The sequence below is a fragment of the Halichoerus grypus genome, chromosome 15, assembly GCF_964656455.1.
Source record: "Halichoerus grypus chromosome 15, mHalGry1.hap1.1, whole genome shotgun sequence".
In the NCBI taxonomy this organism is placed as follows: domain Eukaryota; kingdom Metazoa; phylum Chordata; class Mammalia; order Carnivora; family Phocidae; genus Halichoerus; species Halichoerus grypus.
In genome coordinates this window covers 11,010,351-11,027,542 of record NC_135726.1, presented here as the reverse complement: position 1 = coordinate 11,027,542, position 17,192 = coordinate 11,010,351, and the positions used below count along the sequence as shown (strand labels likewise).

Genomic DNA, 17,192 nt, shown 5'->3' with positions numbered 1-17,192 from the left:
GGGCTGGTTGCTGTAGGTTATGGGTCAGAGTTCTATTTTTGTATATCGTGTGGCCATTGCCCCTTTGTATATCCAGTCTCTCATTGGGCAAGACTCAGAGGGGCCTGAGGGACTGGATCCTATGTCATGTCAGGGCGGGGAGATGGGAGTACTCCTGGAATCTTGAAACTAGGCCTGAACAATTTGTAGAACTAACTCAGACTGGGCTTATGGTAAAAGAACAATATCATTGTTAACTTTTTGGACGAGATCTTAGCTTGTACACAATATTTTTGATATACGTTAGCATAATTCCATAATTCCTTAGATTAGTTGATGATTTCTAATTTCAACTGAATGACAATTTTGATAATACAGATTAGAATAAAACATTTTCTTCAAGGAAATAGATTTCTTGAAGGGAAGGTCATTCCTTAATCCTGATTCTGTCAATGGAATATTTGGACTAGGTCTTTCTGAAAAGACTGAGATTCTAATGTTTCCAAAGCTCCCTGTCAAAGATCTCACCCCTGCCTCTAGTTGTATGGGGATTTTAAAATATTTTAAGTATGGGGGTGGCTGGGTGGCGCAGTCGGTTAAGTGTCTGACTCTTGATCTCAGCTCAGGTCTTGATCTCAGGGTTGTAAGTTCAGGTCCCACTTTGGGCTCCATGCCCAGCATGGAGCCTACTTAAAAAAAAATTGTTTGCTATCTATCCTATCCTGTCCAGTTATATCCTATCCTATTCAATCCTATCCTATCCTTCTCCAATAAATATTCCTTTGGGAAACATGATTCATTAGCAGACATGCCAGTGATTTTGGCAGGTCTTCCAAATAATAGAGAAGGTTGTTTTACTCAGTAACAACTTAGCTGAATGCTACTGCAAATTAGCTGTTTTTTGGTCAAGTATATTTTAGATTACCAATACTTGTTTCAACAATGTACTCAGTCAGAATAGGAGTTCTGTATCCTTGGGTGAATAATTTAACCATGGTGTACCTTTCTCTTCAATTGTCCAATGGAATTAATACTATGAAGTAATATAGGCTATTTGTCAGGATCAAATGAGTTAATACATGTGAAGCACTGAGAACATAAGCAGCTAATAATATATGCCTATTATCTTAGTACAGGTAGTATTACACAGAGATTAAGAAAATTGAATTACTTTTATTAAAAACTGAACAGCTTTTACTTACTTATGAGAATTATGCTTTAAAGCCCTTTGTAAAATAAAATTACTTTCAATCGAGCTATATTAAAATACTTTTACTGTAGCTTGCATCTTTATTTGTAAGAGGCTGTTGAGTTAAATACACAGTTTGCCAAAGATCTAATTTATCATTGTCTTTTTAATGACAATGGTAAGTTCTTCTCTCATGTGAAGAATAAATGGTGACTTTTCTGAGATACTGACCTGAAAGCTGTAGGTTTGTGTGTCTTTGTATGTGTGTGTGTATGTGAAAAATGTCTCAATATAAATTCGGTTAATGTGGATATTCTAACAGAATTCATTAAAATTGTCTTCTACATGTAATCAGTGTATAGAATTTTTTTTTTTTACAAAAACAGATTAAAAACTCTAGTTTCACATTTCAAGGCTAATGTGGAAATTCTAATATGATGACTATGAGAAAGGTTGAATAAAAGGTAACATAATTTTGGAAAAACACAGAGTAATAAGAGTGATGTCCATTTCTTCCTCTAATAGAAAAAGGCATTAATTAACCAAACATGCCCTGCTACCGTTTTGAATAGTACAAGACTTTCCCTTTAATGACTGTATTTTTAAATTTCATTAGTGACTAGAGCCTTAATGAGTTCCTTGGCCCCTTTGGCCTAGATGTGCCCCCCCCCCTTACGCCCCTCTGGTCATAAAGACATCAGGCTGTACTCTCGGTCGTCCTTAGTCCTCATCTGGTTCCTGCAGGGAGTTGGGGCCATGCAGTTGGCTCCTCCCCTGCGGCGCTGAGCTGGGTGAGGGGTGGGGCGGAGTGGGAGCTGAGTCGCGGCGTGCGCTGCGGCAGCCCAAAGCCTGGGTGCAAGCTGTGATGACCGCGGTCCCACCCTCTAGCCCCTAGGAGGAAAGCGGGTGCAGGCCAGAGCTCTCTTGCTGGCAGGTAGACAGCCCAGTCCGTCCCATGTGCAGGTGGTGAGGGGTGCAAAGAGCAGCACTGAGGGCCAGGAAGGCCACAGTCTCCCTGGGGCCTATCCTAATAGGTGGGGAGGGGAGCGAAACAGCGAAACTGTTCCATCCTGCTCCTGTAATTCAGAAACCTTCCTTCTTAGTGTCAAAAGACAGCTCGAGGGGAGTTGGGGGCTAGGGCCTCCACGCCAATGCAAAGCAAGGGCTGTACGGAAAAGGAGTGAGCAGCACATATGCCACTGATGGGCCAGAAGCAGAGGTGAACGGGCTGCAGCACTGGGAGAGAAGTGGGGTGAGGCAAGGGGCCCAGGCTGGGCGACACAACTGCTCACAGCGGCAGGAGGGGGCCGCAGAGGTTGAGGGTCCGGTCCCAAAGTACCCCCTCCACAGTTAGCACAGGTGCTCCCTGCTTGACCACTTCTGTGGTGGGCAGTCCTTTGGAGACTTACAGGGGTGGTGCGAAGGTGCAGTACCTGGACACTACATATTCACGTGTGTAAATGTGTACATTATATATGTAATACATGTGTTGTTTGTATAATATATAATATGTGTTTGTATAATATAAAATATAACATATTTTATATGGCATATTTAGACATAAATACATGTGTACTAATGTATATATAACATGTAAATCTACAAAATATTTACACATATAAATGCATATATTTATACATTTATATGTACATATGATGTATAGACTAATGTATAGTTCTAGTTTGTATGAATTCATATTTATGTATATGTATACATGTATGTGTTATTTTTATTAACACTTATGTATATAATATCTACACGTATAAAATATATTCATATGTATTTATATAAGGATACCATACAGTAAGTGAATGCTCTCACGTACAGTTTGATAGCCAACTTAGCATTTATACAGCTTTTATACACATTATGGATGTACGTGTACACATTATAATATATGTATATGTATGTACGTATATGTATTATAATTGTCTATATATTAATACATATATAGTTTACATATTACATATATAAGTACACATTTGTACATATGCAAATATAACGTGTGTACTATAATACATACGTACTATTATGTGTATAATAGTAAATGTACATATATGTATATGTCTCTGATGAAGGGACCAGAATAGTAATGATCTGACATAGTATTTTATTTAAAGATAAGAACTGAAATAGTATGTTATTTCAGATTTGAAAACTCCTTACTTAAATATATATTTATGCACTCTGAACAATGATCATATGCTCTCTGAGAAGCGGTAAATTATTAATCATGAGAATTTGAGGAAGCCGAGAGTTCTAGGTGAGAGATTAGTTCAGAGAGGACTAGTTCACTGGGTTGCTTTTACTAGAGTCTAGGGTAGGGTTTCTCAGCTACTGCACTATTGACATTTGGGATTGGATAATTCTTTGTTGTGGAGGGCTGCCCTGTGCACCATAGGATGTTTAGCAGCATCCCTGGCTTCCACCCACTAGATTCTAGAATTTCCCCAAGTTGTGATGACCAGAGTGTCTCCAGATGTCGCTAAATGTCCCCTGGGGTGTTAAATCACCTCCAGTTGCGGTTCTCAGCTTTGCAAGTCTAGAACCTGCATCTCACTGCATTTACTGGTACAGTCAGAGAAAACTTGTTTTCTGGAATTAAATACACAGGAGACTGATATTTAATCCAGAATTCCATTTTATTAAGGTCTGGAGGGAAATATTCCTTTTACCCCAGACTCATTATTGCTGTCTGAAACCTCCCTCCCTTGGTTCAAGACTGTTGAAGATCAATAGTTTTATAGTTTATTTATTGTTTTATAGTTTTTTGGTAATAAATTGCTTTTCACATCTGGAATAAGAGTATACAACTTCTTGAGAGACAGTTTATTTATGTCATTATGGTATCTGATGAAATTCCTATACTCCAAACATAAAGAAATAGTAATTGTAGTTATGGTGTTCTTCCATACTGGATTCTAGACCCCAGCTCACTTTTTAAACATCATGGTTCCACTACAGTGAGACAAGCAAATTAACCAAAGTCTGTATGTCAGTTACCTTATCTGTAAAATAACAGTAATATTGGTATCTCAAAGAGGGGAGTGGTAAGGATTAATAACTATGTGAAATGGTTGTAAGTTCTTAGCACAGAGTACTCACTGAACGTGTGTTTGTTATTATTAGTTTTATGTAAGAATAACGTTAGAATATTTTATTGCTAAATAAACACACAGTAGTAGATCATGGGGAAATGTGTATGCTCGTGGTAAAACTTAATAACGTCATGTAATCACCACCCAGACCAACAACTGGAACTTTACCAAATACCAGAAGCCTCCCTGACCCATTTCTCATGTCTCCTGTCTTTTTCCCCATAAATGAAATAAACACCCCTTCTCTTATTTTAATCCCACGTTAAGCTAAAAATAGAACAGTATTGATTCTCAGTTTATAATGGCAAAAACAAATGAGCAGTAAATATATGCCTTCAAGAGTGATTGCACTGGAGAGGCATTTTACATCTGAAACATCGATTTGAATCTGCATAATTGATTGTGAATTGCAGTTAAACACCTTTTTTTTGGTCACACTTACACCTGAATACTGATAATGATTCAAAAATGACGGTACTTCTGGTAAACACATACCCACACATGCCTCCTCCCCATAGAGATAATGCACTCTTTGTACCTGCAGACGCACACATGGCCCTTTCCACAGTGTACTAAAGCATTTTGGTAGTTGTTCATGGTTCGGCATAATCAGAACTCCCTTCGTCACTCCATGGATTGTGTGTCTCTTTATGTCTGCACTCCTTAATACTTGAATTACCACCAGATCGGCAGTGTCAGTACGTAAGCCAGTCAATAGACATGCAGGAACCGTGGGCCTGTTACCAAGTCTGTCTTAAGAGTTAGCTAAAGAATTTAAGGTGTGCAGGAAGAAAAAGCGGACTCTAAATGAAAATGAGATAGTCTTAAAAAGTAAAATGCTATCTCAGGAAAATTCTGAAAGGCATGCCAATGTTAAATTGGTAAATTTTTTACTTGTCTCTTATACTTTAGACATTTAGCTTTAAAGAAAAACACATTTCAAATAGCAGGACTGCAAAAAATATTGTAGTTTGAATACTTAAACAATGAAACTACTAATGACTTAAAAAAAAAAACTTCAGGCAGAATAAGCTTCATAAAATTTCAGGTGAATCTAGATAATTCCTAGATTAATTTCATTTAAATTAAATTGCTTATTGTAGGGGCGCCTGGGTGGCTCAGCGGTTAAGCGGCTGCCTTCGGCTCAGGTCATGATCCCAGGGTCCTGGGATTGAGCCCCGCATCGGGCTCCCTGCTCAGCAGAGAGCCTGCTTCTCCCTTTCCCTCTGCCTGCCGCTCTGCCTACTTGTGCTATCTCTCTGTCAAATAAATACATTAAAAAAAAAAATCTTTAAATTGCTTATTGTTAATTAAAAAATTGGGACAATAACCCTGCATGATTTTTAATGATCAATTATGTTAAATCCTAAATATGAGAGAAATATTTTTCTGATTAGAGTAAACAATGGCAACGACTTAATTGTATAAAATAAAAGACAAATAGGGGTGCCTGGGTGGCTCAGTTGTTAAACGTCTGCCTTCGGCTCAGGTCATGATGCTAGGGTCCTGGGATTGAGCCCGCATTGGACTCTCTGCTCAGCGGAGAGCCTGCATCTCCCTCTCCCACTCCCCCTGCTTGTGTTCCCTCTCTCGCTGTGTCTCTCTCTGTCAAATAAATAAATAAAATCTTAAAAAAAAAAAAGACAAATATAAAAGATTGCATGGAATGAAGAACTAGCTGAATAAAATAGCATATTTGGATATCATGGTCACCATGAGATTTTTATACTTTCCCTCTCTCTTTGTGCCTTATTTTTAATTTTATATGTGATAACATAAAAGGATAGATGATAGACAGGTGTATACTTTCATATATATCCTTATGTGCATGTTGATATATACATACATGTATGTATACACACTATATACACATTGCCTTCCTCCAGAAGTAACTAGTATCCTGAATTTTATGCTTTTCATTTCTTTAAGTTTTTTAAAAATCACATTTATTGCTAAACAACACATTGCTTAGCTTTGCTTATTTTTTTTAATTTTGTTTTTAAGCATTAAATTTTTATTTTATTTTATTATGTTATGTTAATCACCATACATTACATCATTAGTTTTTGATGTAGTGTTCCATGATTCATTGTTTGCGTATAACACCCAGTGCTCCATGCAGTACGTGCCCTCTTTAATACCCATCACCAGGCTAACCCATCCCTCCACCCCCACCCCTCTAGAACCCTCAGTTTGTTTCTCAGAGTCCATAGTCTCTCATGGTTCGTATCCCCCTCCGATCTCCTCCCCTTCATTTTTCCCTTCCTGCTATCTTCTTTTTTTTTTTTTTTTTTTTTTAACATATAATGTATTATTTGTTTCAGAGGTACAGGTCTGTGATTCAACAGTCTTCCACAATTCACAGCACTCACCATAGCACATATCCTCCCCAATGTCTATCACCCAGCCACCCCATCCCTCCCACTCCCCACCACTCGAGCAACCCTCAGTTTGTTTCCTGAGATTAAGAATTCCTCCTATCAGTGAGGTCATATGACACATGTCTTTCTCTGATTGACTTATTTCGCTCAGCATAACACCTTCTAGTTCCATCCACGTTGTTGCAAATGGCAAGATTTCATTCCTTTTGATGGCTGCATAATATTCCATTGTATATATATACCACATCTTCTTTATCCATTCATCTGTCGATGGACAGCTTGGCTCTTTCCATAGTTTGGCTATTGTGGACATTGCTGCTATAAACATCGGGGTGCACATACCCCTTCGGATCCCTACATTTATATCTTTGGGGTAAATACCGTGTAGTGTAATTGCTGGGTCATACGGTAGCTCTATTTGCAACTTTTTGAGGAACCTCCATACTGTTTTCCAGAGTGGTTGCACCAGCTTGCAATCCCACCAACAGTGTAGGAGGGTTCCCCTTTCTCCACATCCCCGCCAACATCTGTTGTTTCCTGACTTGTTAATTTTAGCCATTCTGACTGGTGTGAGGTGGTATCTCATTGAGGTTTTGATTTGGATTTCCCTGATGCCGAGCGATGTTGAGCACTTTTTCATGTGTCTGTTGGCCATTTGGATGTCTTCTTTGGAAAAATGTCTGTTCATGTCTTCTGCCCATTTCTTGATTGGATCATTGGTTCTTTGGGTGTTGAGTTTAAGAAGTTCTTTATAGATTTTGGATACTAGCCCTTTATCTAATATGCCATTTGCAAATATCTTCTCCCATTCTGTCGGTTGTCTTTTGGTTTTGTTGACTGTTTCTTTTGCTGTGCAAAAGCTTTTTATCTTGATGAAGTCCCAGTAGTTCATTTTTGCCCTTACTTCCCTTACCTTTGGTGATGTTTCTAGGAAGAAGTTGCTGCGGCTGAGGTCGAAGAGGTTGCTGCCTGTGTTCTCCTCTAGGATTTGGATGGACTCCTGTCTCACATTTAGGTCTTTCAACCATTTTGAGTCTATTTTTGTGTGTGGTGTAAGGAAATGGCCCAGTTTCATTCTTCTGCATGTGGCTGTCCAATTTTCCCCAACACCATTTGTTGAAGAGACTGTCTTTTCTCCATTGGACATTCTTTCCTGCTTTGTCGAAGATTAGTTGGCCATAGAGTTGAGGGCTCATTTCTGGACTCTGTATTCTCTTCCATTGATCTATGTGCCTGTTTTTGTGCTGGTACCACACTGTCTTGATAATTACAGCTTTGTAATAGGGCTTGAAGTACAGAATTGTGATGCCACCAGCTTTCCTTTTCTTTTTCAACATTCCTCTGGCTATTTGGGGTCTTTTCTGGTTCCATACAAATTTTAGGATTATTTGCTCTATTTCTTTGAAAAAAGTTGATGGTATTTTGATGGGGATTGCATTGAATGTGTAGATTGCTCTAGGTAGCATTGACATCTTCACAACATTTGTTCTTCCAATCATGAGCATGGAACGTTTTTCCATTCCTTTGTGTCTTCCCCAGTTTCTTTCCTGAGTATTTTATAGTTTTCTGAGTACAGATCCTTTGTGTCTTTGGTTAGATTTATTCCTAGGTATCTTATGGTTTTGGGTGCAATTGTAAATGGGATTGACTCCTTAATTTGTCTTTCTTCTGTCTTGTTGGTGTATAGGAATGCCACAAATTTTTTTAAAATTTTTTATTGTTATGTTAATCACCATACAATACATCATTAGTTTTTGATGTAGTGTTCCATGATTCATTGTTTGTGTATAACACCCAGTGCTCCATGCAGAACGTGCCCTATTTAATACCCATCACCAGGCTAACCCATCCTCCCACCCCCCTCCCCTCTAGAACACTCAGTTTGTTTTTCAGAGTCCATCATCTCTCATGGTTCGTCTCTCCCTCCGATTTCCCCCCTTCATTCTTCCCCTCCTGGTATCATCTTCTTCTTTTTTTTTTCTTAACATATATTGCATTAGTTGTTTCAGAGGTGCAGATCTGTGATTCAACAGTCTTGCACAATTCACAGTGCTCATGATAGCACATACCCTCCCCAATGTCTATCACCAGCCACCCCATCCCTCCCACCCCCGCTACCCCAGCAACCCTCAGTTTGTTTTCTGAGATTAAGAATTCCTCGTATCAGTGAGGTCATATGATACATGTCTTTCTCTGATTGACTTATTTCACTCAGCATAACACCCTCCAGTTCCATCCACGTCGTTGCAAATGGCAAGATCTCATTCCTTTTGATGGCTGCATAATATTCCATTGTATATATATAGCACATCTTCTTTATCCATTCATCTGTCGATGGACATCTTAGAATGCCACTGATTTCTGTGCATTGATTTTATATCCTGCCACTTTACTGAATTCCTGTATGAGTTCTAGCAGTTTTGGGGTGGAGTCTTTTGTGTTTTCCGCATAAAGTATCATCTGCAAACAGTGAGAGTTTCACTTCTTCTTTGCCGATTTGGATGCCTTTTATTTCTTTTGTTGTCTGATTGCTGAGGCTAGGACTTCTAATACTATGTTGAATAGCAGTGGTGATAGTGGACATCCCTGCCATGTTCCTGACCTTAGGGGGAAAGCTCTTAGTTTTTGCCCATTGAGAATGATATTCCCTGTGGGTTTTTCATAGATGGCTTTTATGATATTGAGGTATGTACGCTCTATCCCTACACTGTGAAGAGTTTTAATCAAGAAAGGATGCTGTACTTTGTCAAAAGCTTTTTCTGCATCTGTTGAGAGGATCATATGATTCCTGTTCTTTCTTTTGTTAATGTATTGTATCACATTGATTGATTTGCAGATGTTGAACCAACCTTGCAGCCCAGGGATAAATCCCACTTGGTCATGGTGAATAATCCTTTTAATGTACTGTTGGATCCTATTGGCTAGTATTTTGGTGAGAATTTTTGCATCCATGTTCATCAAGGATATTGGTCTGTAATTTGCCTTTTTGATGGGGTCTTTGGTTTGGGGATCAAGGTAATGGTGGCCTCATAAAACGAGTTTGCAAGTTTTCCTTCCATTTCTATTTTTTGGAACAGTTTGAGAAGCATAGGTATTAATTCTTCTTGAAATGTTTGGTAGAATTCCCCTGGGAAGCCATCTGGCCCTGGGCTTTTGTTTGTTGGGAGATTTTTGATGACTGCTTCAATTTCCTTAGTGGTTTTGGGTCTGTTCAGGTTTTCTGTTTCTTCCTGGTTCAGTTTTGGTAGTTGATACATCTCTAGGAATGCATCCATTTCTTCCAGGTTATCTAATTTGCTGGCATATAGTTGTTCATAATATGTTCTCATAATTGTTTGTATTTCTTTGGTGTTGGTTGTGATCTCTCCTCTTTCATTCATGATTTTATTTATTTGGGTCATTTCTCTTTTCTTTTTGATAAGTCTGGCCAGGGGTTTATCAATCTTGTTAATTCTTTCAAAGAACCAGCTCCTCGTTTCGTTGATCTGTTCTATTGTTCTTTTGGTTTCTATTTCATTGATTTCTGCTCTGATCTTTATTATTTCTCTTCTCCTGCTGGGTTTAGGCTTTATTTGCTGTTCTTTCTCCAGCTCCTTTAGGTGTAGGGTTAGGTTGTGTATTTGAGACCTTTCTTGTTTCTTTTTTTTTTTTTTTTTTAAGATTTTATTTATTTATTCATGAGAGACACAGAGAGAGAGAGAGAGAAGCAGAGGGAGAAGCAGGCTTCCCGCTAAGCAGGGAGCCCGATGCGGGACTCGATCCCAGGACCCTGGGATCATGACCTGAGCCGAAGGCAGACGCTTAACCATCTGAGCCACCCAGGCGCCCAAGACCTTTCTTGTTTCTTGAGAAAGGCTTGTATTGCTATATACTTTCCTCTTAGGACTGCCTTTGCTGCATCCCAAAGATTTTGAACAGTTGCGTTTTCATTTTCATTGGTTTTCATGAATTTTTTTAAATTCTTCTTTAATTTCCTGGTTGACCCATTCATTCTTTAGTAGGATGCTCTTTAGCCTCCGTGTATTTGAGTTCTTTCCGACTTTCCTCTTGTGACTGAGTTCTAGTTTCAAAGCACTGTGGTCTGAAAATAGGCAGGGAATGATCCCAATCTTTTGGTACCGGTTGAGACCTGATTTGTGACCTAGGATGTGATCTATTCTGGAGAATGTTCCATGGGCACTGGAGAAGACTGTGTATTCTGTTGCTTTGGGATGGAATGTTCTGAATATATCTGTGAAGTCCATCTGGTCCAGTGTGTCATTTAAAGCCTTTATTTCCTTGTTGATCTTTTGCTTAGATGATCTGTCCATCCATTTCAGTGAGGGGGATGTTAAAGTCCCCCACTATAATTGTATTGTTGTCGATGTGTTTGTTTGCTTTTGTCATTAATTGCCTTATATAATTGGCTGCTCCCATGTTAGGGGCATAGATATTTACAATTGTTAGATCTTCTTGTTGGATAGACCCTTTAAGTAGGATATAGTGTCCTTCCTCATCTCTGATTATAGTCTTTGGTTTAAAATCTAATTTGTCTGATATAAGGACTGCCACCCTAGCTTTCTTCTGGTGTCCATTAGCATGGTAAATATTTTTCCACCTTTTCACTTTCAATCTGGGGTGTCTTTGGGTCTAAAATGAGTCTCTTGCAGACAGCATATCGATGGGTCTTGTTTTTTTATCCAATCTGATAGCCTGTGTCTTTTGATTGGGACATTTAGCCCATTTACATTTAGGGTAACTTTTGAAAGATATGAATTTAGTGCCATTGTATTGCCTGTAAGGTGACTGTGACTGTATATTGTCTGTGTTCCTTTCTGGTCTATGTTGCTTTTAGGCTCTCTCTTTGCTTAGAGGACCCCTTTCAATATTTCTTGTAGGGCTGGTTTTGTGTTTGCAAATTCCTTTAGTTTTTGTTTGTCCTGGAAGCTTTTTATCTCTCCTTCTATTTTCAATGACAGCCTAGCTGGATATAGTATTCTTGGCTGCATATTTTTCTCATTTAGTGCTCTGAATATATGCCAGTCCTTTCTGGCCTACCAGGTCTCTGTGGATAGGTCTGTTGCCAATCTAATGTTTCTACCATTGTAGGTTACATATCTCTTGTCCCAAGCTGCTTCAGGATTTTCTCTTTGTCTCTGAGACTCGTAAGTTTTACTATTAGATGTTGGGGTGTTGACGTATTTTTATTGAAATTGAGAGGGGTTCTCTGTGCCTCCTGGATTTTGATGCCTGTTTCCTTCCCCAAATTATGGAAGTTCTCTGCTATAATTTGCTCCAGGATACCTTCTGCCCCTCTCTCTCTTTCTTCTTCTTCTGGGATCCCAATTATTCTAATATTGTTTTGTCTTATGATATCACTTATCTCTAGAATTCTATCCTCATGATCCAGTAGTTGTTTATCTCTCTTTTTCTCAGCTTCTTTATTTTCCATCATTTGGTCTTCTATATCACTAATTTTCTCTTCTACCTCATTTATCCTAGCACTTAGAGCCTCCATTTATGATTGCACCTCATTAATAGCCTTTTTGATTTCGACTTGGTTAGATTTTTAGTTCTTTTATTTCTCCAGAAGGGGTTTCTCTAAATCTTCCTTGCTTTTTTCAAGCCCAGCTAGTATGTTTAAAATCGTCATTCTGAACTGTAGTTCTGACATCTTACTAATGTCTGTATTGATTAGGTCCCTGGCCATCAGTACTGCCTCTTGTTCTTTTTTTTGAGGTGATTTTTTCTGTCTTGTCATTTTGTCCAGAGGAGAATAGATGAATGAGAGAACAAAATGCTAACAGGGTAACAAGAACCCCAGAACAATATACACTAAACAAATCAGAAGAGACATGAAATGGGGAAAAGAAAGGGAAATATAGAAAAAAGAAAAAAAAAAGAAAAAGATTAAAAAAAACAGAATATGATCGAATATGATGAGGCTGGTGCATAGATCAGTGGCACATACTAGATTTTGGGCGTATTTTGGTCTGTTAGAAGAAAGTGCCTCCCAAAATTTTAAAGAATGAAAAACTTACGTATGTACAAAAATAAGGGTAAATACAATGAAGGGATGGAATATGACTGTAAGGATGAAAATTATAAAAGATTTTATAAAAGGAATTGATAAGATAAGAAGTTGCTTGAAAAAAGAAAGAAGAGGAATTAAAAAAAGGAGAGAATGTGATCAGGCAGGAGACTAGAACAAAGCCATACACTAGAGATTTAGGGTATATTTTGGTCTGTTAGAAGAAACTGTATTGTAAAATTTTAAATTTTAAAGAGAGAATAACATATATATATATATATATATATATATATATATATATATATATATACACACACACACACATATATATATGTACACCAAAAATAAGGTTAACTACTATGGAGGGATACAATATGACTCTAAAAATGAAAAATAATAAAGATTTTTAAAAAAAGGATTGATAAGATGTTGGTTGAAAAACGGAAAAAGAAAAATTAAAAAAAAAAAAGAAAATTAAAAAAATTAACTTTGAAAGATTAAAGAATCATGGTAAAAAAGCCATGAATTCTATGTGCAGTATTCCCCTAGCGCTGGAGTTCTGCCGTTCTCATTGATCGGTAAACTTGGTCTTGACTGGCGGTTCTTGCTGATCTTCTGGGGGAGGGGCCTCTTGCTGTGGTTCCCAAATATCTTTGCCGGAGGTGGAATTGCCCTGCCCTTGCTGGTCTGGGCTAAGTAATCTGCTCGGGTTTGCTCTTGGGAGCTTTTTGTTCCCTGCAAGCTTTCGGTAGAGCTTTGGAGGACGAGAGTGAAAATGGCGGCCTCCCAGTCTCCGCCCCGGAGGAGCCGAGAATTCGAGGCCCCACTCCTCAGTGCGCCCCCAGAGAAAAGCAGTCAGTCACTCCTATCTCCCCGGTCTCCGGCCGCACTCTGTGCTCACCCGGCCTGTGACCAAGCGTTTCTATCTCTGGCACCCAACCCCGTGTGGAGTCTCCAAACGCAGCAGATCCCTGCGGTGGGCTCCCGCTCCGCTCCTCCCGGGGCAGGAAGGGAGTCTCCCCGGATCTGCTGCTTGTTGGGTCCCTGCTGGAGGAGCAGTGGCCTGACTGTGCCACGGACCACGGTTTATGGCAACCCCGAGCTGAGAGCCCACGCCTGGGCTCCGTCTCTGCAGCCGGCTTCCCCGCTCCAATACCTGGGAGCTCCGCCACACTCAGGCACCCCCGGTCTTCCTGTGACCCCAAGTGTCCTGAGACCGCACTGTCCCAGCGAGGGTTCCACCCCCCACTTAGCCACTGGAGCGACGTCCCTCAGCGGAGCAGACTTCTAAAAGTTCCGATTTTTTGCTCCGCTGCTCTATCACTTGCCAGTAGCGGCTGAGGGAGGCCCCCTCCCCTGCCATCTATCTTCTCGAATATCGCCTCGGATTCACTTCTCCGCACATCCTACCTTCCAGAAAGTGGTCGCTTTTCAGTTCAGAGAGTTGCTGCTATTCTTTTCTTCGATCTCCTGTTGAGTTTTCGTAGGTGTTCAGAATGGTTTGATCCCTATCTAGCTGAATTCCTGGGACCAGACAAAATTTCGGTCTCCTACACCTCCACCATCTTGCTCCTCCTCCAGCTTTGCTTATTTTTAAGATACTCAAAACTATCAAATATGAATTAATTATATGGTCTTCTATAGTTTGATTTTTTTTTCACTAAAAATTTTGTGTCTAAGATCCAACCATTATCTTTGGTGTGCATTGGTGTATTTCCTTTGTACTGCTGTATATTATTCCATTGTGAAGAGTACTACGATATTGATCTGTTCTTTGGTCATTGGATGTTTGAGTTTTGAACGATTCTTTCCTATTATGAGCAGTGTTGCTGGAAACTGCACGTCTCCTGGTACACAAATGCAAGAGTTTCTCTAGGTCAGTGTTTCCCAACTTTTCTCTTTTCATGTGACAGAGAAAATGCTAGTATTTGTATCACATCCTTGGGTTAGAAAGGCAAACTCCTTGAGACTGGTGGTTTATCCTAGGGATACTCTGCCCAAGATGACATATGTATCAGTGGAATTGAGGAATTTCAGGGTACGGAAAAATGCACAAGCCAATGACAAATTGGTTTTTAAAGTAGGTGCTCAAATTTACACTCCCACTAGCCCCTTGTTGGAGCTTCTCTTGGCCCACATTCTGTGGATGATCTGGTGTTGTAAGAATTCTAAAATCTTGCGACTATACTGTCTGTAAAATAGTATCCAGTTGTAGTCTTGATTTACACTTCTTTTTACTGATGAGTTAGAGCATCAGTTTGTATAGGTTCTGTTCTGTGAGCTCTCTGGTCCTCCCTTGTGCTATTTTTCCAAGTGTGTTTTTTAACTGATTTAAAGGTAGTTTTTAGGGGCACCTGGGTAGCTCAGTCATTAAGTGTCTGCCTTCGGCTCAGGTCATGATCCCAGGGTCCTGGGATCAAGCCCTGCATCGGGCTCCCTGCTCGGTGGGAAGCCTGCTTCTCCCTCTCCCACTCCCCCTGCTTGTGTTCCCTCTCTCGCTGTGTCTCTGTCAAAAAATAAATAAAAAATCTTAAAAAAAAATAAAGGTAGTTTTTATTTTCCTTAATTTTTAAAAAAGATTTATTTATTTTAGAGGAGAAAGTGAGTGCGTGTGAGTTGGGGGTGGGGCAGAGGGAAAGAATCTTCAAGCATAGTCCCCCCTGAGTGTGGAGCCTGACCCAGGGCTTGATCTCACGACCCATGAGATCATGACCTGAGCTGAAACCAAGACTTGGACGCTCAACCAACTGAGCCACCCAGGTGCCCCTGTTTTTCTTTATTTTATTTTAGTTTCCTTAATTTGGAATACTAATCATATGCTGTTTTGCACATACTTTCCACAGGTGATGTTTCTCTTTACGTGTCTTTTGGCAACCATAATTTCTTAATTTTAATATAGTTTAATTTATAAACCTTTCTTTATATACATTTATTTATAAATTCAGTATACTGATTACATATTTTTGTTTCTTGCTTAGGGAAACCTTTTTTCTACCTCAAGACACATTATTTTATAATTTCTGTGAAAATTTTCTTCCCTATTTTCATATTCTCTTGTCTTTAAATTCTTTTTCTTTTCTTACTGAACTTATTAGACCTCTAATAGAAAATTGCATATAAGCAGTGGGCATATTGTTAGAGATCCTGGTATTTTTTGTTTTGTTTGTTTATTTGACCTCTTGGTTCCAAGAAAGCTGTCAGCACTGTACTAACCTGAATGTGGATTTTCCCTTTTGGCAGATGATTGTGATGAGCCTCTGGTGTCTACCTTGTCTCAGGCATCATTCAGCAGTTCATCTGAACTTTCTAGCAGTCATGGTGCCGGATTTGCAAGGCTAAATCGAAGAGATGGTAAGTCTGCTTTTTTCCTTCTGATTGGCTCATGATGAATCTCATTAATTTTCCATTCTCTTGTAATAAAATCATTATAAGTGATATATTGTGAAAGGAAGTACATGTCGCAATCAGCAAATGGCTGGAACTCATGGGAAGTATAAGACCTGTAGGACTGGTTCTGGGATGGCAAAGGGTCACATCCTATTTTAAAATCCTGTATCATCATTTCAGCACCCAAGGAACTGAATTCCTTCAGTATGGAGAGCTTTATATATCTCTTATAAAATAAACCTTTCTACAACAATATACAATCATGATGTATACAGTAGCCATGAAAATTTAATTGACTCTCTATTTCAAATTAAATAGGAAGCTTGCAAGGAGAAGTAATTTTCAAAGATGCTAGTTATTTAAAAATAAGAATCCCTCAGTTTGTTTAATTCTCAATGTAGGTGACATGATTTTCTCTCCTGTGGAGGAAAGGGAACTTAATAAGTTTCATGCTCCTTTAGGAATACTCAGTTCGTATTGTTGACAATCTCTTAGGTAGGTTGTGTTTGATTGCTTGAATATGTTTAAAGGAAAGTGCAGATAATTAAAAGGCAACTTGCTATTGAAGTAAGAGAGAATTTCAAAACTCTGTGCACTTACAGACAGCATCATCGTGGCCCCTTTCCATAATACACTAAGGCAAAAGCCATCTGCACTTAACATTCTATGGAAAGAGGCTTGGCAATCCTAACACAGAAAACATTTTTAGCAACCATGAAAAAATAGACACCGACATCATATATTATTGAAACCGTGATTTGCTCATTTATTATCCCCTTCTCGCATGCCATATGTCAGCCACTTCTTTTCATTTTTCTCCTTGATGTTATCCTCGGTACTGTTGTAATGCCTGAGCACGATGAACATTGGACGTAACAAATAGATCATATGTGTGTGTGTCTGTCTGTATTTTGCCATCTGGTACACATGATAAATATCTAACACTTTAGCATGACTTAAAATTTAAGTTTATTTTAAAATGATAGCTCCTCTTATTTGAGACAATCACTTATGTGTGTCTGTGGGTGTGAAGGCATGAGGAGAGCAAGCACGGAGATCCTTGTATCAAATAGGGAATTGGAGGAGCCTTGAATACATTTGTGTAGACACAGCTTGTCTGACTTTTATTTGCCTTGTAGTGAGGGTTA

General features: G+C 39.1%; 1 protein-coding gene across 3 annotated transcripts in view; it reads left to right on the top strand.

The window, feature by feature from the left end:
- The window catches only part of CNTNAP4 (contactin associated protein family member 4), a 369,439-nt gene that overhangs the window by 26,456 nt on the left and 325,791 nt on the right, over positions 1–17,192 (top strand). For all 3 annotated transcript variants that reach the window (XM_078063784.1, XM_036074809.2, XM_036074807.2), the window contains exon 2: positions 15,898–16,008. In XM_078063784.1, the coding sequence (XP_077919910.1) occupies positions 15,898–16,008 (111 nt within the window). The remainder of the gene's footprint in view (positions 1–15,897; positions 16,009–17,192) is intronic.